Source organism: Oncorhynchus tshawytscha, linkage group LG13, assembly GCF_018296145.1.
Source record: "Oncorhynchus tshawytscha isolate Ot180627B linkage group LG13, Otsh_v2.0, whole genome shotgun sequence".
NCBI lineage: Eukaryota > Metazoa > Chordata > Actinopteri > Salmoniformes > Salmonidae > Oncorhynchus > Oncorhynchus tshawytscha.
The window spans coordinates 79,651,681-79,676,483 of record NC_056441.1 but is presented as its reverse complement, the minus strand read 5'-3'; the positions used below and the strand labels follow the sequence as shown (position 1 = coordinate 79,676,483).

At 41.9% G+C, this 24,803-nt stretch overlaps 1 protein-coding gene across 3 annotated transcripts; it reads right to left on the bottom strand.

Moving 5' to 3' along the window:
* Positions 1-6,273: 6,273 nt before the first annotated feature.
* Positions 6,274-24,485, bottom strand: LOC112265700 (butyrophilin-like protein 9). Of its 3 annotated transcripts, XM_024443249.2 has the most exons (8): positions 24,310-24,481; positions 22,164-22,195; positions 21,439-21,482; positions 20,199-20,510; positions 19,481-19,759; positions 11,515-11,652; positions 8,335-8,362; positions 7,125-8,159 (listed from the first exon to the last, which is right to left on the bottom strand). In XM_024443249.2, exons 1-8 carry the CDS (start codon positions 24,316-24,318, stop codon positions 8,123-8,125), a joined length of 879 nt encoding a protein of 292 aa, XP_024299017.1. In that variant the 5' UTR covers positions 24,319-24,481; the 3' UTR covers positions 7,125-8,122. The 3 variants fall into 3 exon arrangements, with proteins under 3 accessions (XP_024299015.1, XP_024299016.1, XP_024299017.1); XM_024443247.2 differs by lacking the exons at positions 7,125-8,159; positions 8,335-8,362 and adding an exon at positions 6,274-6,502 and having other exon boundaries at positions 24,310-24,485; XM_024443248.2 differs by lacking the exons at positions 7,125-8,159; positions 8,335-8,362; positions 24,310-24,481 and adding exons at positions 6,274-6,502; positions 23,595-23,926.
* Between the last annotated feature and the right edge of the window lie 318 nt (positions 24,486-24,803).

Below are 24,803 nucleotides of genomic sequence, written 5' to 3'. Positions count from 1 at the left end.
AGGTTTTGGTAGCGGGCCGTGTCGTTGAGTTCCTGTATGTTGTTATGATCACACCACGTCTCGTTAATCATAACGCATACCCCCCCCTTCTTCTTAGCAGATAGATGTTTGTTTCTGTCGGCGCGATGCATGAAGAAACCAGGTGGCTGTACCGTACTGTCTTGAGTGAGCCACGTTTCCGTGAAACAATGAAGGTTACAATCTCTGATGTCTCTCTGGAAGGCAACCCTTGCTCGGATTTCAGTTCAGATGCAGGAGGGGTTCACCAAAACAGCTGATATAACCTAGAGGATTTAGGGACAAGGGGGAGAGGGATGAAGTGAAGAAGAGAGACTGTTATTGTGTGTGTGTAGTCTCTCCTCCACACTAAGTGGCTACAGAGTACTTTATGCTGAAAAACAGACACATGAGTACAAACAATAGAAGATAATGTCAATAGAAGATACTGTATGTGACGCAGACACCTATCGAAGTGTACTTGAAACCTTTAAATATAGAGGGTTATGTCTCATACCACTTGGTTATTGCAAGGCTAACCCCCAGGGAAATTATGACTTGGCAGCAACAGATAGCTTTCAGAACAATTATTTTTGATTGAAAATAAAATGTTTTGCTATCGACAAAAAGACACGAATGTACCTCCATAGCATATAACAATTTGCCTGTGAATAACCACACCTTCATACATATATGCTACTGTGGGCAGAATTCTTGACGCATAACCGAAGATGCTGCCAGCAAACCCACAAGAGAGCCACTCAGCAGCAGAATGATGACGTGTGGAAGAGGGAAAGGAATGAGATGGGAACAGCAATTTGTTGCACCTTGAGGAGGAGGGCTAATAGCTGAACAATAGACTATTCAACCTTTACTAAAGAATAGTCTAATAGCCGAGCTAGGTGTGAATCCCCCCTCCTATCACAGACCAGATTTGCCCTAATGACCAAGGGGTACTCAATGTAATAAAGTAATTACTTTTCAAATAAGTTACCTTACACGTTATGTCTCCTGACAATTTGTTAGCTATGCTACCCTTACGAACCACATAGTATATCATTACAGCAGTATGTACCGGTATGTTAGCTAGCTACCTAACATTAGTAGTTATACATCAAACTTGCCAGTATATTAACTATAGGCTATCTAACTACCTAACGTTTATTGACTTGATTATTCTTGTCATTCTTAGCTTAGCTAAATGGTATAGTTATTGTGCTTTCTCAATGGACATCCGGTTGCTTTCGTAAATTCGCTCTGGCTTTCTATAGGCTGGACAATAGAACGAGTCAAAATTCACCCAAGGCTGAAAAATGGCTTAAGAACGTTGGCTGAACTGGAACACTAGCGCGAGCCCATAGCAAATTAATGGAATTGATCGTTCGCAGAGCCTGTTTTGACTGGAGTGATGCTTAGAATTCAATTAAAATATAGCGCTTTTTATTTTACCACTACAATCTGCTCGTCGGACAAAACTGAAAAAAAACAACTTTTGTAGAAAGTAAACATCTGCACCTCGATGGTGTCAACTGTGCTTATGTCTGCGTAATGAAAAAGTAGGGGAAAAATAAAACTTCTGACTATTTCTGGTCTAGCGATCGATGACAAACGAGCTCGCTGCCCAGACTTACAAGATTACAGAGGAGATTTTCCTGATTAAAATGGTGCCATTGTAACAGTTTTGCTTCCGTCCCGCTCCTCGCCCCTACCTGGCTCGAACCAGGAACCCTCTGCACACATAGACAACTGCCACCCTTGAAGAATAATTACCCATCGCTCCACAAAAGCCACAGCCCTTGCAGAGCAAGGGGAACAACTACTTCAAGGTGTCAGAGCAAATGATGTCACCTATTGAAACACTATTAGCGTGCACCCAGCTAAGTAGCTAGCCTTTTCACACCGGTTACGCCCGACTTGAAAAAAATCCAAATGTGCACATTGCGAGATATTTGGCAAAATAGACATATATGCATATATCTCCCCCATTGGAAACAATGGGAAGACCGCAGAGTTCCAATATTATTTTTGTTGTTTACATTTTGTTGTTTACAACGTGAGCAGGTTTCATTGCCAACAATAGCGAAGCATTGTGACGTAGAACAATAAGCTGGGAATAGAATGTTCGGAAGGTGAGTTGGTGCAACGGTGCTTAACAGAAATAATAGGAGCTGGCAGGGTGAAAAATGCACTAAAATTATGCACAAAAATGTTGCGATTACTTCAGAATGACAGCAAGTAGCTAGGAAATATGGTCATATTATGAAACTGGGCTCCATAGCGGGTGCAATGAACTAGTTTTTATCAGAAAAGAACGTTGTTAAAAAATGTGTCTAGCCTACTATCTACATGGATTTCAGAGCACTCTCGTCTGAGTGTACCAGAGCGCAGAATAATTACTTTACGAGCGCTCAACACCCGTTGAATATTGCCAGTGTCAGTTAACATTGGGAAAAAAATGTAATTAAATTGTTTCCAGCAGCACATTTACATTCACCAACACTGGTTAATACGAAAAAGGCCTTACCAGCTCTGCTAGGGCGAGTAAATGTTCATAGTGGTATCATTTGTGTCTGGAAGTAGCTAGCCAACGTTAGCTTGGGTGCTTGACTGCCGTTGTAAGGCCAGAACGCTCACGTCAACCCTACTCCTCAGCCCACACGTCCAGTGTGCTCTCCTAAAGCGAAGCGATCTGAATTTACTCTGAATGGAAATTATTAAATTATTAAATTACTAAATTAAATTATTAAATTAAAATTATTCAAATTAATTAAGCCACATTTCTTAAAATCAATCCCATATACTATATTATTACCAAAAAGGCTTTAAATTTTCTGGTAATGCCAATACGGAATACTATCATATGCTTCTCAAAGATGCCCTCTGGGGGTCAAACTAGCAATAACTTTCAGTAACAGAAGAAATGGCTGAGAATGAAATGACGTGCCACCGAATGCTTCAGCAGCACTTAGGGTGTGCCGCAGTATGACACAACTTTTGAAGGAGGAACCACTGTATAGTCACAGATGTGTACATTCCTCCTCAAGCGAACTCCAAGACGGCCCTCAAGGAACTTCACTGGACTCTATGTAAACTGGAAACCATATATCCAGAGGCTGATATATAATAAATATAATAAAATGCAAATGAATTACTTAAAAATCATACAATGTGATTTTCTGGATTTTTGTTTTAGATTCCGTCTCTCACAGTTGAAGTGTACCTATGATAAAAATTACAGACCTCTACATGCTTTGTAAGTAGGAAAACCTGCAAAATCGGCAGTGTATCAAATACTTGTTCCCCCACTGTACCTCTCCCCCTACTGTATTTATTTATTTATTTTGCTCCTTTGCACTCCATTATTTCTATCTCTACTTTGCACATTCTTCCACTGCAATTGTACCATTCCAATGTTTTACTTGTTATATTGTATTTACTTTGCCACCATGGCCTTTTCTTGCCTTTACCCCCCTTATCTCACCTCATTTGCTCACATTGTATATAGACTTATTTTTCTACTGTATTGTTGACTGTATGTTTGTTTTACTCCATGTGTAACTCTGTGTTGTTGTATGTATCGAACTGCTTCGCTTTATCTTGGCCAGGTCGCAGTTGTAAATGAGAACTTGTTCTCAACTTGGTGAAGGTGAAATAAAAATAAATCAATTAAAAATGATGGGGGCTGAGTCACTGGCTTACTAACGCTCCTTCATGCCATCCCTATGAGGAGTGCGTCACTTGAGTGGGTTTAGTCACAGACGGCATCTACCTGTACAGTTTTGCGACCCCTCTGGCTTGTGCAGTGGAGGAGATCTTATCCTGCCTGGTTGGCCCTGTCCGGAGGTATCGTCGGACGGGGCCACAGTGTCCCCTGACCCACCCCTGTCTCAGCCTTCAGTATCTATGCTTCAATTGTCTGTGTGACGGGGGCTAGGGTCAGTCTGTTATATCTGGTGTAATTCTCCTGTCTTATCTGGTGTCTTGTGTGAATTTAAGTATGCTTCGTCTAGTTCTCTCTCTCCAGGAGGACCTGAGCCCTAGGATCATGCCTCAGGTCTACCTGGCTGTCCCCAGTCCATCTGGTCGTGCTGCTGCTCCAGTTTCAACTGTTCTGCCTGCGGCTATGAATCCATGGCCTGTTCACCGGACGTGCTACCTCGTCCCGGACCTGCTGTTTCCGACTCTCTCTCTACCGCACCTGTTGTCCCGACCTCTGAATGCTCGGCTATAAAAAGCCAACTGACATGTACTCCTGAGGTACTGACCTGTTTCACCCTCTACAACCACTGTGATTATTATTATTTGATCCTGCTGGTCATCTATGAACATTTGAACATCTTGAAGAACAATCTGGCCTTAATGGCCATGTCATTTTATAATCTCCACCTGGCCATCCCTCAGAGCCTGGTTCCTTTCTAGGTTTCTTCTTTGGTTCCTGCCTTTGAAGGGAGTTTTTGCTAACCACTGTGCTTCTACATCTGCATTGCTTGCTAATTTGGGGTTTTAGGCTGGTTTTCTGTGTAGCACTTTGTGACATCTGCTTTTGAAAAAAGGGCTTTTGAAATACATTTGATTTGTTTGATTGATATAGTAAGATGTTCTCTAAGAATTACAGGATATGGCTCTCTCAACACCTCCCCCATAAGCATTCCTGTCTCTTTTATAGATGTTATATCCTTGTATTGCTACTGCTGTATCATCAAATGAATTCTTTATTTGAGTCTCAGAAATGGCTAATATATGAATGTTATCTGATTTGAGCAAGTTACTAATTTAATTAACCTTATTCCTAAGGCTACATATATTAATATGGCAAACAAAGCAAAATTAATATATGAATTAAAACTTTTCAAAAGAACAAACTTTCTACAACAAACCAAGCCCTCCTTCGTTCCGCATCCCCCCGGAAATGGCGTGATATTCGCTTCACAAAGGCAGGTCTAATGATTCTGAAGTGGAATAATATTATTAGGCTCTTTTATGGTATCGGCCACAGCAGACTGGAGCAGAGGTTGCCTCTATCTAAATGAAAACAGACAGTAAGCTCAGTTCTCAGCTCAGTGGTCTGTAGATGTGTGTAAAATGGAAGGCTTTTTCAAGGGCTACACCATCATTACATCAGCTTCCTTCTGACTCCTCTAACTACTCCTGCATGTCTGCAGAAGCAGGCCAAACTGGTTAATTTACTAGTGTTTATGGTTCAACTGAGATAAACATGGTGTGTGTCTACCATGAGGATGAGTGGAGGCACTCTGTCTCTATTTATTTTGTTCTGGTTAGACCAGGGAAGGAGGGAGGGAGAGGAAGGAGAGAGGGAGGGCAGGAGGGAAGGTACAGAGGGAGGGAGTTACATTCCTGAAGTCTAAGCAGATTGGCGTAATTCTGCTGTTTAATGTAAACACGGTAGGGACAGACTGGCACAATGGTTCAAGAGAGAGATGGAGGAGTAGGGTAGAGATGGGGAGAGGATAGAGATGTGGTTTGTGTAAACAATAAGTGGTGTCAGAGTATCCAGACCAGACTGCTCTCTTCTCCCAATACACATGGAAACTATATCTGCTGATTGGAGGCAGTATATTTTCTGTTCTCTTCTCCTTTCCCATCTTCCCCATCTCTTAAATTCTCTCAGAGGCAATCAGGCAAGCTGATTGCCGTAGAGACAAAGGTGGAAGAAATGGCATTGTACCACACAGTGGATCTACACATACAGTAAAACGTCCTTAGCATGGATAAGACTGGTTCCTTGGTGATAGCCGATTTACAAACAATAATGGTCTCTTCAGTCAGTAGAGTGGCTCAGCATAAATCTGTGGTGAGACTGATATCTGCTGGTGAACACTGATACTGCAATTTGGTGTTGGGGAGTTATACCAATAACAAGGGTTGGGAGTAACTGATTACATGTAATTAGTTACATGTAATCTGATTAAAGTATCTGACTGTAATCAGATACTTTACCACCAAAAATATTGTGTAATCAGATTAGATACTTTTGAAAAACTAGATTACTTTTAAATTCAGAAAGGATGTTTGCGAAAAAAATACATGGATACCTTTGTGTTCTTGATGACATTCAATTCAGCATTGATAAGTGGCGCAGTGTAAGTTTGTTCCACCTGATCGAGTCAGAGACCCCTATGATGACAGACCAAATGTGTTTGATGGATCCTTCTTGCCTTCTATTGGAAGAGTGTCAAACTCATTCCATGGAGGGCCTAGTGTTACGCGTAGTGGAACAGGGGAACCCAAGAGCAGACTCAGACGAGGAGATTGGGATAAAGTATTCAAGGTATTTATTAACACACAGGGGGAAGGTGGAGTGCAGGCCAGGTAAAGCTCGGGCGGGTTGTAGGAAACCAGGTGTGGAGGCTGAGAGGGGTTGGAACAGGGTAAGCAGGTCCGGATGGGGAATCCAAGGGAGCAGTAGAGTGGGGAATCCAGGACAGAGAAGCAGGATGATGTGAATTGGGACTGGGGACAGGAACCAGAGTCAGATCAGTCAGAACTGTAGCGGAGAGGAAACCAGAATCAGGCAAGGGAAAACAGGCACAACAGGATCTAAACAGCTAGAAACATAGACTGACTGAGCAGAGATTACGATCTGATAGTGTGGAAGTGGCAGGGCTGAGTATTTGTAGAGGTCTTGATTATGGAATGGGTTGCAGCTGGTGGGGATCTGCTCTGACTCCAGGACACCTGTCTCTGCCCACACACAAACACACACACACACACACACACACACACACACACAGAGAGAGAGAGGGAGAGAGCACTGGCGGAGTGGAGGCAGGTCAATGAGACACAGGATGAGCAGTAGAGGGTGTGGCAGGAGCAGATGTAACACATCGTGTCGGCAGGTTTTAGTTTTTCCCCCTTTCAATAAAAACCTATACAACCAGATGTGGTGTTCCTTACTAAATAGTGACCTTAATTCATCAATCAAGTACTGTACAAGGGAGGAGCAAAAACCCACAGACACTCTGCCCTCCGTGGAATGAGTTTGACACCTGTGTTCTAATGCCTCTCAAATGTAACTGAAAGTAATCCGATTACATTATTGAGTTTGGGCAATCCAAAAGTTCTGTAACTGATTTAGAAAATTGAAATTATTTATACAATTCAACAAATTGTCAACAGTTTTATCACTTTAATTATATCGAAGCAGAGAAAATAGAATATACACTAGTATAAAGTCGATAGACATAATTTAACACAAATAACTTATTCATAACGTATCAAAAATAGGATACAAATATTATGTAGCCTTCAAGAGTATTTTACATGAGAACAACTTAACATGTCATAAATATGTAGCATACATATCAAAGATTCACCTTTTTAATCCTGAAATAATCAGTAAACATGTTTCTATTCATCATCCACCTTTTGCTGTCTCACTGAACAACTGGCACATGTTATGTAGTTCCTTAAAACCAGTTCATACAGGCAGTAACATGTGGGGTGGACTCAGTCTTACTGGTAGATGCAGGTATAGAAACTGGAATAGAGAGGCAGATAATGAAAAACTCCCCAGAAGGCAGGAACCTAGGAAAAACCTAGAGAGGAACCAAGCCCCAAGTCGTGGCCATGTCTGTACTGCGTAAACTGTGGTTAATACACAGATAGCTTCACAGTTACACAGTTTACAATTGCACATGAGTCAGTTGAATACAGTCAACCCCTGATAAGTGCACATTAGATACGTGTACACTCTGTTTAAGTGCAGTGCAGGTTATTAGTCCTAATCCACATGTATATTGACTTTAACACATTTCCCTGGATAACTCCATGCCTTACAATAGTGCACACATTGAGGACAGTCATTGGATGTCTAGTTCTTCATTGGAACTCAGTCATTTGAACATACTGGTTAAATATTTATACAACTCCCAGTCTTTCTCAAAATCATGAAAACATCTCTCATGTCCAGCCTGTCCTCCAGCGTGGAGAGGAAAGTTAACCTCATTTTCAACGACGCCAAGTCCAGGCAATATGTAGGTCACCTCAGTGACCTTCCCCTGGTCCCATCAGAAGACACCACTTCAGATTTATAGATATCATATCAATGAAATAACCTTCCATATTCTGGGTTCCAAGTGTACAACGTTACAGACTCCAAGTTCCATTAAGAATCTAGGTTCCTACAGGTGAGCTGTACTCTTCTGTGAAGCAGGAAGAAAGAGAAGAGAGGAATGAAAAAAGAGAGGAATGAAAAGGTAGATTTGAACAAAACAAGCATTTGAACTGTTTGGCCAGATCAGCTTCCGAGGTTATATAAACCAATGTCAAGTTTTTGATCTGGTCTTTGTCTTCGGAGTGTGAGTGAAACATACTCACTCAGCTGGCCTTGCTGCTTCCTCCCCATCTGGAAACACAGGATGTATTTATACATGTTGTATTTTTGATATTACCTTTATTTTAACAGCGAAGACATATTTTACATACACTCTCTGAATATACAGCATAAATATACACATTATACCTAAACTATATATCTACACTACTGGTCAAACGTTTTAGAACACCTACTCATTCAAGGGTTTTTCTTTATTTAAAAAAAAAATACATTGTAGAATAATAGTGAAGACATCAAATCTATGAAATAACACTTATGGAATCAAGTAGTAACAAAAACGTGTTAAACAAATCAAAATGTATTTGAGATTTGAGATTCTTTGCTTTGATAACAGCTTTGCACACTCTTGGTATTCTCTCAACCGGCTTCATGAAGTAGTCACCTGGAATGCATTTCAATTAACAGGTGTACCTTGTTAAATGTTAATTTGTGGAATTTCTTTCCTTCTTAATGCATTTGAGCCAATCAGTTGTGTTGTGACGAGGTAGGGGTGTTATACAGATGGCCGTATTTGGTAAAATACCAATACCATATTTTGTCAAGAACAGCTCAAATCAGCAAAGAGAAATGACAGTCCATCATTACTTCAAGACATGAAGGTCAGCCAATCTGGAAAATTAAGAACTTTTTCAAGAACTGAACTCTGTCTGCAAAAACCATCAACCGCTATGGTGAAACTGGCTCTCATGAGGACCGCCACAGGAATGGAAGACCCAGAGTTACCTCTGCTGCAGAGGATAAGTTCGTTTGAGTTACCAGCCTCAGAAATTGCAGCCCAGATAAATGGTTCATAGAGTTCAAGTAACAGACACATCTCAACATCAACTGTTCAGAGGAGACTGTGTGAATCAGGCCTTCATGGTCAAATTGCTGCAAAGAAACCACTACTAACGGACACCAATAATAAGAAGAGACTTGTTTGGGCAAAGAAACACGAGCAATGGACATTAGACCGGTGGAAATCTGTCATTTGGTCTGGTGAGTCCATATTTGCGATTCTTGGTTCAAACTGCTGTGTCTTTGCTGTGTCTATGCAGAGTAGGTGAACGAGTGATCTCTGCATGTGTGGTTCACACTGTGAAGCATGGAGGAAGGAGTGTGATCGTTTGGGGGTGCTTTGCTGGTGACACTGTCTGATTTATTTAGAATTCAAGGCACACTTAACCAGCATGGCTACTACAGCATTCTGAGGCAATGCGTTGACTCAACTGCGCTTAATGGGACTATCATTTTGTTTTCAACTGGACAATGTCCCAACACACCTCCAGGCTGTGTAAGGGCTATTTGACCAAGAAGGAGAGTGATGGAGTACTGCATCAGATGACCTGGCCTCCACAATCACCTGACCTCAATCCAAATGAAATGGTTTGGGATGAGTTGAACCGCCAATTGAAGGAAAAGCATCCAACAAGTGCTCAGCATACATATGTGTGAACTCCTTCAAGACTGTGGGAGAAGCATTCCATGTGAAGCTGGTTGAGATAATGCCAAGAGTGTGCAAAGCTGTCATAGGAGAAGGGTGGCTACTTTTAAGAATCTAAAATATATTTGTTTAACATTTTTTTGGGTACTATATGATTCCATATATGTTATTTCATAGTTTTAAAAATAAAGAAAAGCCCTTGAATGAGTAGGTGTGTCTAAACTTTTGACTGGTACTATATATATATATATATATAAATAACACAGTCATGGGAAGCACAAATAAAACATCACAAATCACCCAGAAAAACAGTTCAATTCCTTCACAAATACATCCAAAATCAATACTTTAAGTTGCCCAAACTGTATCAGAACATCAAGATGAAATGTATTTAGAATTTTTTCCAGAAATACAATTCATTAAAACTAAAAGCAGATTTATCTATCTCGGTGGAGACCTTAGGAACCTCAAGAGTAAACCAATCCTGTGAGTGGATTAGGCAACTCAAGTATCTATACTCCAACAGAAAATTTAGATAAGACGGAAGTTTGATGTCAGGCCGTGTAATCAAAACGGAGTAATGTAGAGATCTGCGGGTCTTTAGCGAATTCCAGCCAACCTTTTGATATAGGATGCAGTGATTAGTATCAAAACTGCCACCTGTAACAAAATGAAGGGCACTGTGGTAGATGGCATCCAAAGGTTTAAGAATAGTAGCAGCTGTACTTTGATAAATAATATCAGCATTATCAAGAACAGATAAAATGGTTGTCTGAATAATCTGCTTCCTACTGCTTAGGGAAAGGCACAACCTGTTTCTGTATAAAAAGATTTAAACTTTAAATCTTATCTAATATGTTTTTTAAAAAGGTCAAAATCATATAAATACAGTTCCCAATTATTTATATGCTGGATTCCGTTCGGTTGGAGAACCATACTTTACTGTGTTTTGCCTGTATTAAGCACAAGTTTTAAATCAGCAATGGATTCCTGCATAGCTCTAAAATCTGATTCTTGTTTTGACGCAGCCAGGGAAGTGGCATACATATTACTATCATCCGCATATATCCACATACATCTGGCAGGTAGTTGACTATAGGGGTGGCAGGGTAGCCTAGTGGTTAGAGCGTTGGACAAGTAACTAGAAAGGTTGCAAGATCAAATCCCTGAGCTGACAAGGTGAAAATCTGTCATTCTGCTCCTGAACAAGGCAGTTAACCCACTGTTCCTAGGCCATCATTGAAAATAAGAACTTGTTCTGAACTGATTTGCCTTGTTAAATAGATGTAGTTAACAGATTGACCAATGGTGTTTATGTAAATACTCAAGAGAACAGGTCCCAAAATCAACCACTATGGTACACCTTTAAGAAGTTCAGACTTAACCCCATCAATCACGTTGGCCTGAGTTCTGTCACTAAGGAAACCATGAACAGGCGTCAGAGCTCAGACCTATTGAGGACAACTTATTCAATAAAATGGCATGAACAACAGTATCAACATCTTTTGACAGGTCCACAAACAAAGCAGCACATTTCATTTTAGTGTCTAAAGCACAGACAAGATTATTAAAAATGAACGTGGTTGCTGTAAGGCCTAAACCCTGATTGGTTTACATTCAGAATACATTTCTCAGATAAAAAACAGCAATGGGATGATGTTTAGTAGGTATTTCTATTTTATCTGTCCCATTTCCATAGGCCAATACTGTGTTTGTAACACTATTGTAGGTGAGTTACCTTGATCAACTCTGGCTGTCTGAGCCTTCCTTTCCTTGAAGACAAACAGCCCAGCCAGCAGGAAACACAGCAGAGCAACAGCACCAGCCACAACAGCAGAGGTCACATAAACATCAGGAGAGCCTGTCTGAGGCCAGCCTATAGTAGATGAAGAGAATAATATGTTGATTTTCATTTTTAATTGCTTGACATAAATGTATAAACTTACACATTTCAAGGAAATCCACACCAAAACAATATTTTGGTATTTGTTTCATTAGTCCATTGTTGACATAACTTGTGGACTTGTTTACATGCTGCTGTGCGGTTTGTTGCTAACGTTTCTTTGCTACCTGCCAACTTTACGTTTTTTACTTTTCCCTCGCTCTAATTTTTAATTCAAGTTTTTAACCCCGTACATGTTTCTACACGACCTCCACCAGCCAAAGCTAAGTAGAAACATTAACATTATGCCTTCTAATTGAACACCCTAGTCATTGGTGACTCCATTACCCGTAGTATTAGACTTAAAAATAATCATCCAGTGATCATACCATGTTTACCAGGGGGCAGGGCTACTGACGTAAAGGCTAATCTGAAGATTGTGCTGACTAAGGCTAAAACTGGCGAGTGTAGAGAGTACAGAGATTTTTATCCACGTCGGTACCAACAATGTTAAGGTGAAACAGTCAGAGGTCACCAAGCGCAACATAGCTTCAGCGTGTAAATCAGCTAGAAAGAGGTGTCGGCATCGAGTAATTGTCTCTGGCCCCTTCCCACTTAGGGGGAGTGATGAGCTCTACAGCAGAGTCTCACAACTCAATCGATGGTTGAAATCAGTTTTCTGCCCCTCCCAAAAGATAGAATTTGTAGATAATTGGCCCTCTTTCTGGGACTCAACCACAAACTAGCCCAACCTTGGCCTGCTGTGTAGTGACGGACTCCATCCTAGCTGGAGCGGTGTCCTCATCTTATTTATGAACATAGACAGGGCTCTAACTCCTCTAGCTCCTCAATGAGATATTGTGCAGGCCAGGCAGCTAGCCACCCTGCCAGCTTAGTGGAGTCTGCCACTAGCATAGTCCGTGTAGTCAGCTCAGCTATCCTCATTGAGACCGTGTCTGTGCCTCGATCTAGGTTGGGCAAAACTTCACATCTATGCAACCAACTCAATCACTTTTTATAGCTACTGTTTACAGGCCTCCTGGGCCGTATACAGTGTTCCTCACAGAGTTCCATGAATTCCTATCGGGACCTTGTAGTCATGGTAAATAATATTCACATTTTTGGTGACTTTAATATTCACATGGGAAAGTTCACAGACCCACTCCAAAAGGCTTTTTGAGCCATCATCAACTCAGTGGGTTTTGTCCAACATTTCTCCAGACCTACTCACTGCCACAGTAATACTCTGGACCTAGTTTTGTCCCGTGGAATAAATATTTGGGATCTTAATATTTTACCTCGTTATCCTGGACTATTGGACCACCCTTTTATTACAACTGAGGAAGTCATATTTACCTTGCGTAATAGCTTGGACGCAGTCGCACCCCTAAATCAAATAACATTTTTCATAAGAGACTAGCTCCCTGGTATACAGAAAATACCTTAGCCCAGAAGCAAGCTTCCAAAAAATTGGAACGGAAATGGCGCTACACCAAACAGGAAGTCTTTCGACTAGCTTGGAAAGACAGTACCGTGCAGTATCGAAGAGCCCTCACTGCTGCTCGATCATCTTATTTTTCCAAGTTAACTGAGGAGAATAAGAACAATCCAAAAGAAGAGATGTATACTGTCACCAAGCTAACTTAAAAGCAGCATTACACAAGAGAGGATGGCTTTCACTTCAGCAGGGATCAATTCATGAACTTCTTTGACAAAAATATAATGATCATTAGAAAGCAAATTACAAACTCCTCTTTAAATCTGCATACTTCTCCAAAGCTCAGTTGTTCTGTGTCTGCACAACACTGCCAGGACCTAGGATCAAGGGAGACACTCAAGTTTGTTAATACTATATCTCTAAACCTTCCAGCTGCATATTGGACCCTATTCTAACTAAACTACTGAAAGAGCTGCTTCCTGTGCTTGGCCCTCCTATGTTGAACTTCATAAACGGCTACCTATCCACCGGATGTGTACCAAACTCACTAAAAGGCAAATGTTTTACTTTCAAACTCAGACAAAATAGAGATGCTAGAAACAAAGATGTTCTGTTAGATCTGACAATTAATCTGGTTGGTTGTTAAGGCATCTCAAATAAAACTGAAGGACCTCAGCGTTACTCTGGACCCTGATCTCTCTTTTGATGAACATATTGTTACGTCCGTTGTTAGAAGGAGACCAAGGTGCAGCATACATTATACTTTTATTTTAAATGATACCAAAAACTGCAAACCAAACCAAACCAAACCAAACCAAACCAAACCAAACCAAACCAAACCAAACCAAACCAAACCAAACCAAACCAAACCAAACGCTATACGCAGTGCAGAAAGAAACTACACACAAACAAGATCCCACAACTGAAGGTGGAGAAAGGGCTTCCTAAGTATGATCCCCAATCAGAGACAACAATAGACAGCTGCCTCTGATTGGGAACCATACCCTGCCAACAAAGAAATAGACAAACTAGAATGCCCACCCAAATCACATCCTGACCTAAACAAATAGAGAAATAAAAAGTCTCTCTAAGGTCAGGGCATGACACATATCAAGAATATTTCAAGGATAGCTTTTTTCCATCTTGGTAACATTGCAAAAATCTGAAAATTTCTGTCCAAAAATAATGCGAAAAATGTATCCATGCTTTTGTCACTTCTAGATTAGACTACTGCAATGCTCTACTTTCCGGCTATCTGGATAAAGCACTAAATAAACTTCAATTAGTGCTAAACACAGCTGCTAGAATCATGACTAGAACCAAAAAATGTGATCATATTACTCCAATGCTAGAATCTCTACACTGGCTTCCTGTTAAAGGTAGGGCTTATTCCAAGGTTTTCCTGCTAACCTACAAAGCATTACATGGACTTTCTCCTATCTATCTTTCCAATTTGGTCCTGCCGTACATACCTACATGTACGCTATGGTCACAAGTAGCAGGCCTCCTTACTGTCCCTAGAACATAAGCAAACAGCTGGAGGCAGGACTTTCTATTATAGAGCTAAATTTTTATGGAATGGTCTGCCTATCCATGTGAGACACGCAGACTCCGTCTCGACCTTTAAGTCTTTATTGAATACTCATCTCTTCTGTAGGTTCTATGATTGAGCGTATTACGAACTGCCAATGCTGTTTCTGCCTGCCTGGTTCCACTCTCCACTGCAATTCTCTGCCTCTAACCCTATTACGGGGGCTGAGTCACTGGCTTACTGGCTTACTGGTGCTCTTCCATGTCGTCCCTGGGAGGGGTGCGTTACTTGAGTGGGTTGAGTCACTGCCGTGATCTTCCTGTCCAGGTTGGTGCAGTGGAGGAGATCTTCGTGGGCTATAGTCGGCCTTGTCTCAGAGTAATAAATTGGTGGTTGAAGATATCCCTAATGGTGTGGGGATGTGGCAAAGTGGGTGGGGTTATATCCTTTCTGTTTGGCCCTGTCCAGGGGTATCGTCGGACAGTGCCACAGTGTCTCCCGACCCCTCCTGTCTCAGCCTCCAGTATTTATGCTGTAATAGTTTGTGTTGGCGGGCTAGGGTCAGTCTGTTATATCTGGAGTGTTTCTCCGGTCTTATCCAGTGCCCTGTGTTAATTTAAGTATACTCCCTCTAATTCTCTCTCTCCCTTTTTCTCTCTTTCTCTTTCTCCTCCACTCTCTCTTTCTCGCTCTCTTTCTCTCTCTTTTCTCTCTGGACCTGAGCCATAGGACCATAACTCAGGACTACCTGGTCTGATGACTCCTGGCTGTCCCCAGTCCACCTGGTCATGCTGCTGCTCCAGTGTCAACTGTTCTGCCTGCATTTATGGAAAACAGCAGGTCTGGAACAAGGTAGCACTTCCAGTGAACAGGTCAGGGCTGTTCACTGGACATGCTACCTTGTCCCGGACCTGATGTTTTGGACTCCCTCTCTGCCACACCTGCTGTCTCTAACTGAATAATCGGCTATTTTTTCAATGTTTAAATTTCACCTTTATTTAACCAGGTAGGCTATTTGAGGACAAGTTCTCATTTACAACTGCGACCTGGCCCAGATAAGGCATAGCAGTGTGAACATACAATATCACAGAGTTACACATGGAGTAAAACAATAAACAAGTCAATAGCACAGTAGAAAAAAAAGAGTCTATATACATTGTGTGCAAAAGGCATGAGGAGGTAGGCAATAAATAGGCCATAGGTGCGAATAATTACAATTAGCAGATTAACACTGGAGTGATAAAAGATCAGATGATCATGTGCAAGTAGAGATACTGGTGTGCAAAAGAGCAGAAAAGTAAATAAATAAAAACAGTATGGGGATGAGGTAGGTAAATTGGGTGGGCTATTTACAGATGGACTATGTACAGCTGCAGCGATCGGTTAGCTGCTCAGATAGCAGATGTTTGAAGTTGGTGAGGGAAATAAAAGTCTCCAACTTCAGCGATTTTTGCAATTCGTTCTAGTCACAGGCAGCAGAAAACTGGAAGGAAAGGCGGCGAAATGAGATGTTGGCTTTAGGGATGATCAGTGAGATTCACCTGCTGGAGTGGGTGCTACGGGTGCGTGTTGCCATCGTGACCAGTGAACTGGGATAAGGCGGAACTTTACCTAATATGGACTTGTAGATGACCTGGAGCCAGTGGGTCTGGCGACGAATATGTAGCGAGGGCCAGCCGACTAGAACATACAGGTCGCAGTGGTGGGTGGTATAAGGTGCTTTAGTAACAAAACGGATGGTTCTGTGATAAACTGCATCTAGTTTTCTGAGTAGAGTATTGGAAGCTATTTTGTAGATGACATCGCCGAAGTCGAGGATCGGTAGGATAGTCCGTTTTACTAGGGTAAGTTTGGCGGCATGAGTGAAGGAGGCTTTGTTGCGAAATAGAAAGCCGACTCTAGATTTGATTTTGGATTGGAGATGTTTGATATGAGTCTGTAAGGAGAGTTTACAGTCTAGCCAGACACCTAGGTATTTGTAGATGTCCACATATTCTAGGTCGGAACCATCCAGAGTGGTGATGCTAGTCGGGCGTGCGGGTGCAGGCAGCGAACGGTTGAAAAGCATGCATTTGGTTTTGCTAGCGTTTAAGAGCAGTTGGAGGCCACGGAAGAAGTGTTGCTTGGCATTGAAGCTCATTTGGAGGTTAGATAGCACAGTGTCCAAGGAAGGGCGTAGAGGTGGATCAGGGAATCGCCCGCAGCAAGAGCAACATCATTGATATATACAGAGAAAAGAGTCGGCCCGAGAATTGAACCCTGTGGTACCCCCATAGAGACTGCCAGAGGACCGGACAACATGCCCTCCGATTTGACACACTGAACTCTGTCTGCAAAGTAGTTGGTGAACCAGGCAAGGTTGTCATTAGAACCTCACCTAACAGAACACACTCTGAAGCTAGATGGGGGTGATCAATTCACAAATGGTGTCCAGGGCCCAGCGGTGAGCTGAGGGGGGTCGGTAGCAGGCGGCAACAGTGAGAGACTTATTTCTGGAGAGATTCATTTTTAAAATTAGAAGTTCGAACTGTTTGGGTATGGACCTGGAAAGTATGACATTACTTTGCAGGCTATCTCCTTCCCCTTTGGCAGTTCTATCTTGACGGAAAATGTTATAGTTGGGTATGGAAATCTCAGAATTTTTGGTGGCCTTGCTAAGCCAGGATTCAGACACGGCAAGGACATCAGGCTTGGCAGAGTGTGCTAAAGCAGTGAGTAAAACAAACTTAGGGAGGAGGCTTCTGATGTTGACATGCATGAATCCAAGGCTTTTTCGATCACAGAAATCAACAAATGAGGGTGCCTGGGGATATGCAGGGCTTGGGTTTACCTCCACATCACCCGAGGAACAGAGGAGGAGTAGGATTAGGGTGCGGCTAAAGGCTATGTAGGTGTGGTAGAATATATTCAGGGCATAATGTGCAGACAGGGGTATGGTGGGGTGTGGGTACAGTGGAGGTAAGCCCAGGCACTGGGTGATGATAAGAAAGGTTGTATCTCTGGACATGCTGGTTATAATGGGTGAGGTCACTGCATGTGTGGGAGGTGGGACAAAGGAGGTATCAGAGGTATGAAGAGTGGAACTAGGGGCTCCATTGTAAACTAAAACAATGATAACTAACCTGAACAACAGTGTACAAGGCATATTGACATTTGAGAGAGACATACAGCGAGGCATAAAGTAATCGCAGGTGTTGGTTGGGAGAGCTAGCTAAAACAACAGGTGAGACAACAACAGCTAATCAGCTAACACAACAACAGCAGGTAAAATGGCGATGACTAGGCAGAGAGGGTCGGATTAACCACACACAGAGTCTGAGTTCGCGGCTGGGCCCGACAGATAAAAAATAAATAAACAGAATGGAGTACCGTGATTAATGGACAGTCCAGCAGGCATCAGCTATGTAGCCAAGTGATCATAGTGTCCAGGGGGCAGCAGTAGATGGAACAGGGAAGCCGCCACTACGCTAGCACGCGGGCGACACAGCATTTAAAATTAGTAGCCCGAGGCTAGTAGGAGCATCTGCTCCGACGGAGGCCGGTTGAAGGCACAGCGGATGGAGTATTCGTCGGCAGACCAGTCGTGGTGGTGCAGCGGGGCGCCGTGTCGACAGAGAATCCAAGCCAGATGGTGAAAGAGGTATTGTAGAATTTAGTTTGCTAGCCGGGAGATGCGCCTGGCTCACGGCTAACTGGTGCTAGCTTCGTGGCAGTGGCGTTAGCCACTATAGCCAATCGGTAGCAGCGGTGATCCGGTGCCAAGGTCCAGAGTTTACAGCAAGGATCCGGTGGAGTATTAGGCTCTAGCCATGTATGAGTAGGGTTCGGGTGAACAGCTGAATAGGCCGGGAGGTGGGCCTCAGGGATAGCTTCGTTACTGGGTGCCACGGTGAGTGCAAGCTAGCTGTGAAGATCAGAAGTAATGGTCCAGGGATTACGGCAGGAATCCGGCGTTGTTTTGGAGAGACAGTCCGATACTGGTAGACTGTCGAGTATTATCCAGGCTAAAAACAGGACTGGTAACTGTGCAGAAGGTAAAAGCCGCTAGCAGTGGCTAACAATGACTAAATAGCTTGTAGCTAATTAGCTGGTTAGCTTCTGGTGGTTCTTGAATGTGTTCTAAAATAAAAAATAATAGCGATTCCGTATCACATTGGGTGAGGCAGGTTACCGGAAGGTATAACCGAATTAAAAATCGAAAAGAGATTGAAAAAAAAATTGAAATATGTACAAAAATACGAAAAATACTAAAGTACACGAGAGGATGAACAAAAACACGTCTTCACTGCTACGCCATCTTGGAATGCTATGAAAAGCCAACTGACATTTACTCCTGAGGTGCTGACTTGTTGCACCCTCCACAACCACTGTGATTATTATTATCTGACCCTGATGGTTATCTATGAACGTTTGAACATCTTGGCCATGTTCTGTTCTAATCTCCTCCCGGCACAGCCAGAAGAGGACTGGCCACCCCTCATAGCCTGGTTCCTCTCTAGGTTTCTTTCTTCTCTAGGTTTCTTCCTCTGACCTTTCTAGGGAGTTTTTCGTAGCCACCGTGCTTCTACAACTGCATTGCTTGCTATTTGGGGTTTTTGGCTGGGTTTCTGTACAGCACTTTGTGACATCGGCTGATTTGATTAACATACTGTAGTCCTAAAATGTTTTGCTTGTCATCAATCAAGTTTCCAAGTTATGTAACTTTCAAAACACAGAAGTCATCCCCATATGATGCATTTTGCATCGTACATTATATGATGTAAGATGCATCATAAGGGGATGACTTCTGTACTTTTTTTGTGGAGTTTTCCTTTAAGCACAAAGTGATAGAGACACACTGTCTCAGTACTCACAGACAGTGTGTTCCTGTGAAAGGGCGCCCCCTACAGCACAGCTGAGGTTCAGCCGGGGTCCGGAGGAGCAGTTGACGGATATGGAACTGAAGACAGAGAACAGCTTAGAGACCGGGTCTGTCACATCACTACTGTTCACTACTCTCCAGTGGCTCTGGTTCAGAGGAGGGTTTGGGCTCCACTCAATGTCCCTACGAGGGTAACCACTGTCGGAGGAACACGTCACCAAGCAACTGACGTTGTCACAGGCCACCGTTACAATGGGGATGCTGTAGTTGGCTGTAGATGTGGAGAGAAATAGAGATAAAGAGGGAGGAGAGTGGAAAGAAAAGAGAAAATGCTGTTTTGGACCAATAGGAAGGGATTTTATGTTATCTTAGTTTTACTTCCTGAAAACACAAAGGGCAAATAAACACACACTCTCTCTCTCTCAGAGCTGAGAGACAGCCTGTCTAAGTGATAGCCAAAACAGCAAGTTCTCTCTCTCTCTCAGAGCTGAGAGACAGTCTGTCTAAGTGATAGCCAGTTTACAGCTTTCTTTTTGTATTTTATTTTCTGTGAATATATCTATGGTTTGGGCTATGACAAGCACACATCTGACAGCAAAAAATAATGTTCTCTTTCATCCAGAAAGCCATGTTTCACATGTGGGAGAATAAAATAGAAAAATGGATTAAACACAAACATGGAAAGATAGTTTGAACTGAGGTACTGTTACCTGTCACATTGAGCTGTATGTTCTCCTGCTTCTTCTTGGTTTGGTATTGAATGTGACACTCGTACAGCCCCTCATCTGACGGCAATATACTCCATAGCTTCATTGTTCGCTGTCTGGGGTCTACATGTGTACGGTTAGTGTACTCCTTAGGGTATAAGCGCTTATTCGTATGGTAGCCATTAATAAACCGGGGATTATTTCCATTGGAACCAGGTCTCTGTACGTACATGAAGACCAGATGGTCCTCACAGAGGTCTGAGGTACAGGGGATAGTCACAGCCCCGCCCACCTCTCCTATCACCATGGTGACATCTGAGAGAGAGGGAGAGAGGTCACGGGAGGCATATGCCAGAGAGTTAGGTTGTGGGGTTGTGTGGGTGTGAGGGTAGACATTAGGCAGGGTCTTTTTTGGTGACTTCTGTATTTTAGTTTTCACTTCCCAATCTAGCTGCCACTTTTGCCCCTTTCTCTCATCTGTCTGGTAGATTCCCTTCTACTGAATAGAATACATAATGGTTCAGATACTCTTACTACAAATCAAATCGTACAGAGACAACATACACAAATACACACATACACTGAGTCTACAAAACATTAAGGACACCTTCCTAATATTGAGTTGCTATCAGAACAGCCTCAATTTGTCGGGGCATGAACTCTACAAAGTGTCGAAAGCATTCCACAGGGATGCTGGCCCATGTTGACTCCAATGCTTCCCACAGTTGTGTCAGTTAGGCTGGATGTCCTTTGGGTGGTGGACCATTCTTGATACACACTGGAAATTGTTGAGCACGAAAATCCCAGGAGCGTTGCAGTTCTTGACAACAACTGGCACCTACTACCATACCTCTGTTCAAAGGCACTTAAACATTTTGTCTTCCCCATTCACCCTCTGAATGCCACACATACACAATCCATGTCTCAATTGTCTCAAGGCTTAAAAAATCCTTCTTTACCCCATCTCCTCCCATTCATCTATACTGATTGAAGTGGATTTAACAAGTGGCATCAATAAGGGACATAGCTTTCACCCAGATTCACCTGGTCAGTCTATGTCATGGAAAGAACAGGTGTTCCTAATGTTTTGTGCACTCCGTGTATATGTAGACACACATTAAGGCCGGCACACACAATTTCAGCCACACATCTTCAACAGTAAAGGTATGAAAAGATAAAGTCATGGCCGGTAATGGCTTGTTTGTTATGATGTCATGTTCATGTCACTTGGCTCGCCACTTACCTTTACTTTGAAGAAACGGCAGCGATACCAGGAAGAGGACACACCTGTTGGAAACCATACAACAGTACAATCAGCCAAGTACTGTTAGGTGAGGTCACTGTCAGTATTCCTATTGTATAATTACAGATTAGTCATTTAATAGGATATTTCTTGTACTTATTTCCTATTAACATAAATATTACTGTCCTTTAATTACGGCCACAAAATCCTCTAAGTATGAGACTCCAGCTTTCAGGAAGGTACACTGTACCTGGAAAGCTATAGCACTCAGAAAACAGAAATTATTTCCATTTCATTGGAGACCCACAGCAGCATGCTGCCTATCAGATCGGGGCGGCAGGGTAGCCTAGTGGTTAGAGCGTTGGACTAGTAACCGGAAGGTTGCAAGTTCAAACCCCCGAGCTGACAAGGTACAAATCTGTCGTTCTGCCCCTGAACAGGCAGTTAACCCACTGTCCCTAGGCCGTCATTGAAAATAAGAATTTGTTCTTAACTGACTTGCCTAGTTAAATAAAGGTAAAATAAAAACAAAAGATACCATCACCACTCACACACACACCAATGTAAACAAAGGTGTGAAGAATCGTGACTCTAGATAGTGGATAGCAATACAGGTGTATGTAAATCAAATTCTATGCAAATAACCAAGGTTTAGAGACATAGCTCAGGCACAATCCCGCCATATTAATAATGAACACACAGTATAATAATTGAGCACATCTTACCGAAGTAGCCATTGCACACACATCCCATAGACCTGTTGAAAACACACACATTAGATCAAACAGCAGCACTCACAACCAATGATCAGCTTTCATACGATCAGATTTATATCATGAGGAACTCATTCATAAATGACGCAGAGTTTGCTTATTAATCCTCAGCTAATATGGTGATATAAAAAAAAAGTTATGAAGATAAATTTCCGTTCTATATTTATCATAAAAACAAAATGAATGGGCATTGAGAGAAATTCTGTCTCCGTGGTTACTTTGTTTTCTAATATTCAGTCAAGAAAACCCTAAGGGAAATCTCAAGACAAGGGAGTTATTTCAGGAAACACATTGTTCTCTTTGGGCTACAAGTACAGTAGGCAAAAAGCACATAATGCTACTGTGTGGGTAGGCCTATACTCAGAGCCCAAAAGTGATCTATGGGATTGGGTTAAATGCATACAAATAGAATGATAGAACAGGTTGGTGCTGTTCTAGTGCCTCATGATATTTGTGGTTATGGTTAATGATTCATCTCAGGGATAGGTGGTTAAGGATAGATGTTAAGAGTTGTGGGTTTGACTGACCTAGTGTTAATCTGAAGAGAATCAGTCAAGCAATTCCATTACTCAGTTGTGTGTCTTTAAAACATTATCTTGCAAGTAAGGAAGTTATTATGCGTTAACTACTTGAGAATAAAGACGTACAACTATTGCATCGATGGAATATGACAGGCCAGAGGAGGGTTATGTGCGGAGACAGACTGAGGGAACTACGTAACTTGTCAGATACGTTTCTAATGAATAAGCCAAGGGGAATCTCCAGAAGTGTAGAGCCCCATTGTTATGGTATCAGCTTGTAGGATGAGTTTCATTAATACAGGTTACTGTATCATCAATAGCACAACTGTGGAAAATACAAGTGCAGTAAACAAAATATATTGCTAGGTGGTTTCGAGCCCTGAATGCTGATTGGCTGAAAGCCGTGGTTTATCACGGTAAGACAATACATGTATTTTTACTGCTCTAATTACACTGGTAACCAGTTCATTACAGCAGTAAGTCACCTCGGGGGTTTGTGGTAGATGGCCAATATACCACAGCTAAGGGCTGTATTCAGGAACTCCGCATTGCGCTGTGCTTAAGAACAGCCCTTGGCCGTGGTAGATTGACGCATAACATAAGCATGCACGTGTTTACATTCATGGTCCACTGAGCATGTTGCCAACAGTAGTCTCACACCTATAGCCATTCTGACACAGCTCATTTTATTATGATGCAGTAAGAGTGAGTCAGAAAGGAGTGGTAAGAGAAATGTGTCAGTGTGTTACTCATATCGCAGTGAACAAGAATTCATATCCATGGACTTATTATCAAAAGTCCTATTTTTATTTAACTAGGCAAATCAGGTATAAACAAATTATTATTTACAATGACGGCCTACCCTGGCCAAACCCGGACAACGTTGGACCAATTGTGCGCCGCCCTATAGGACTCCCGATCACGGCCGAATCTGATACAGCCTTTATCAAAAGACAAGAGATTAGAACTTCAAAGTAATCTGACCATATCTAGTTTAAACCCACTGTGTGTAAATGTTTGACTTATCTACGTGATTGACAATGTTTGCAAATAAGCAATTGACAAAAATATATAATGCACTGTCCATGCAGCAATATTAGTTTTATTTAAACTTTGACAGAGATGATGATAAAAGTTTATTTAAAATATATCATATGAAAATATGGCTGTGTTTACACAGGCAGCCCAATTGTACCAATAACTGGTCTTTTGGCCAATCAGATCAGATCTTTTGCCAATACTTGTCATTTTTGTGGGTCCTTAGTCTGTTATCTATATTTCTCCAGATACTACTATCAACCCAAGAGTATAATTCAAATCTCTACAGATATTGCTTAGGTTTATAACCCCGAAACACTAACAGCTTCCATTAATTTAATGATATGATTTATACTCACAGTTGTCTGTCTCAGTAAGCAAAACTGAATACCATCTATTCTATTGCATTGTTGAATTAAAATGCTTCACCTTAACCAGTATTGTATTCTCTAAGTAAGGCTACAACAACACTAGTACATCCACTACAAGCCAGTCTGGAGGAGCTGTACATATTAATGGTGAAATAAAGGAATTCTTACCACGTCCATGCTTTGCCTTTCTTAACAGCCGTAATTGAGTGTGAAGTCGGAGAGGTTGGTGTGTGAAGTGTTCTCAGCACACTTATGCAGTTCTTCATTCCAAAGCATGATGGAGGGTGTGGTCAGGGGAAGTCGTTTCGCTTTTGTAGTTTAATAACCTTTACTACTACAGCAGTGTTTGTTCGTAGTTGTGTGTGTGTGTGAGTCAATGATGTATATAAACCCTAGATTGTATTGTCCATTGAGAGGGTTTGAAGCCACCGGTCGGCCATATTGGCCCTCCCTAGTAGAAATAGTCCTCCATATAAATGAATGGAATTCTACAGTATTTAAATGAAATATTTCAAGGACAAAATAACAAGTATTTAAGTATGTTTTATTGTTGTAGTGGGGACAGTAACATTATTAATAAAAAACATATACTTTTTATGTTTAGCTCACATATAATTAATAAATATGCATTAAAGTGCAGGAGGATCGAATAAATGTAAAAA

Excerpts from the sequence above, each read along its gene's own strand:
- LOC112265700 (XM_024443247.2), bottom strand. Across the intron at positions 11,653-19,480 it reads TTCACAGGAACACACTGTCT|GCTGGCCTCAGACAGGCTCT; the intron begins GTGAGTACTGAG and ends CATCTACTATAG. Across the intron at positions 6,503-11,514 it reads GACAGCCAGAGTTGATCAAG|TTCTGACTGATCTGACTCTG; the intron begins GTAACTCACCTA and ends TCTCCGCTACAG.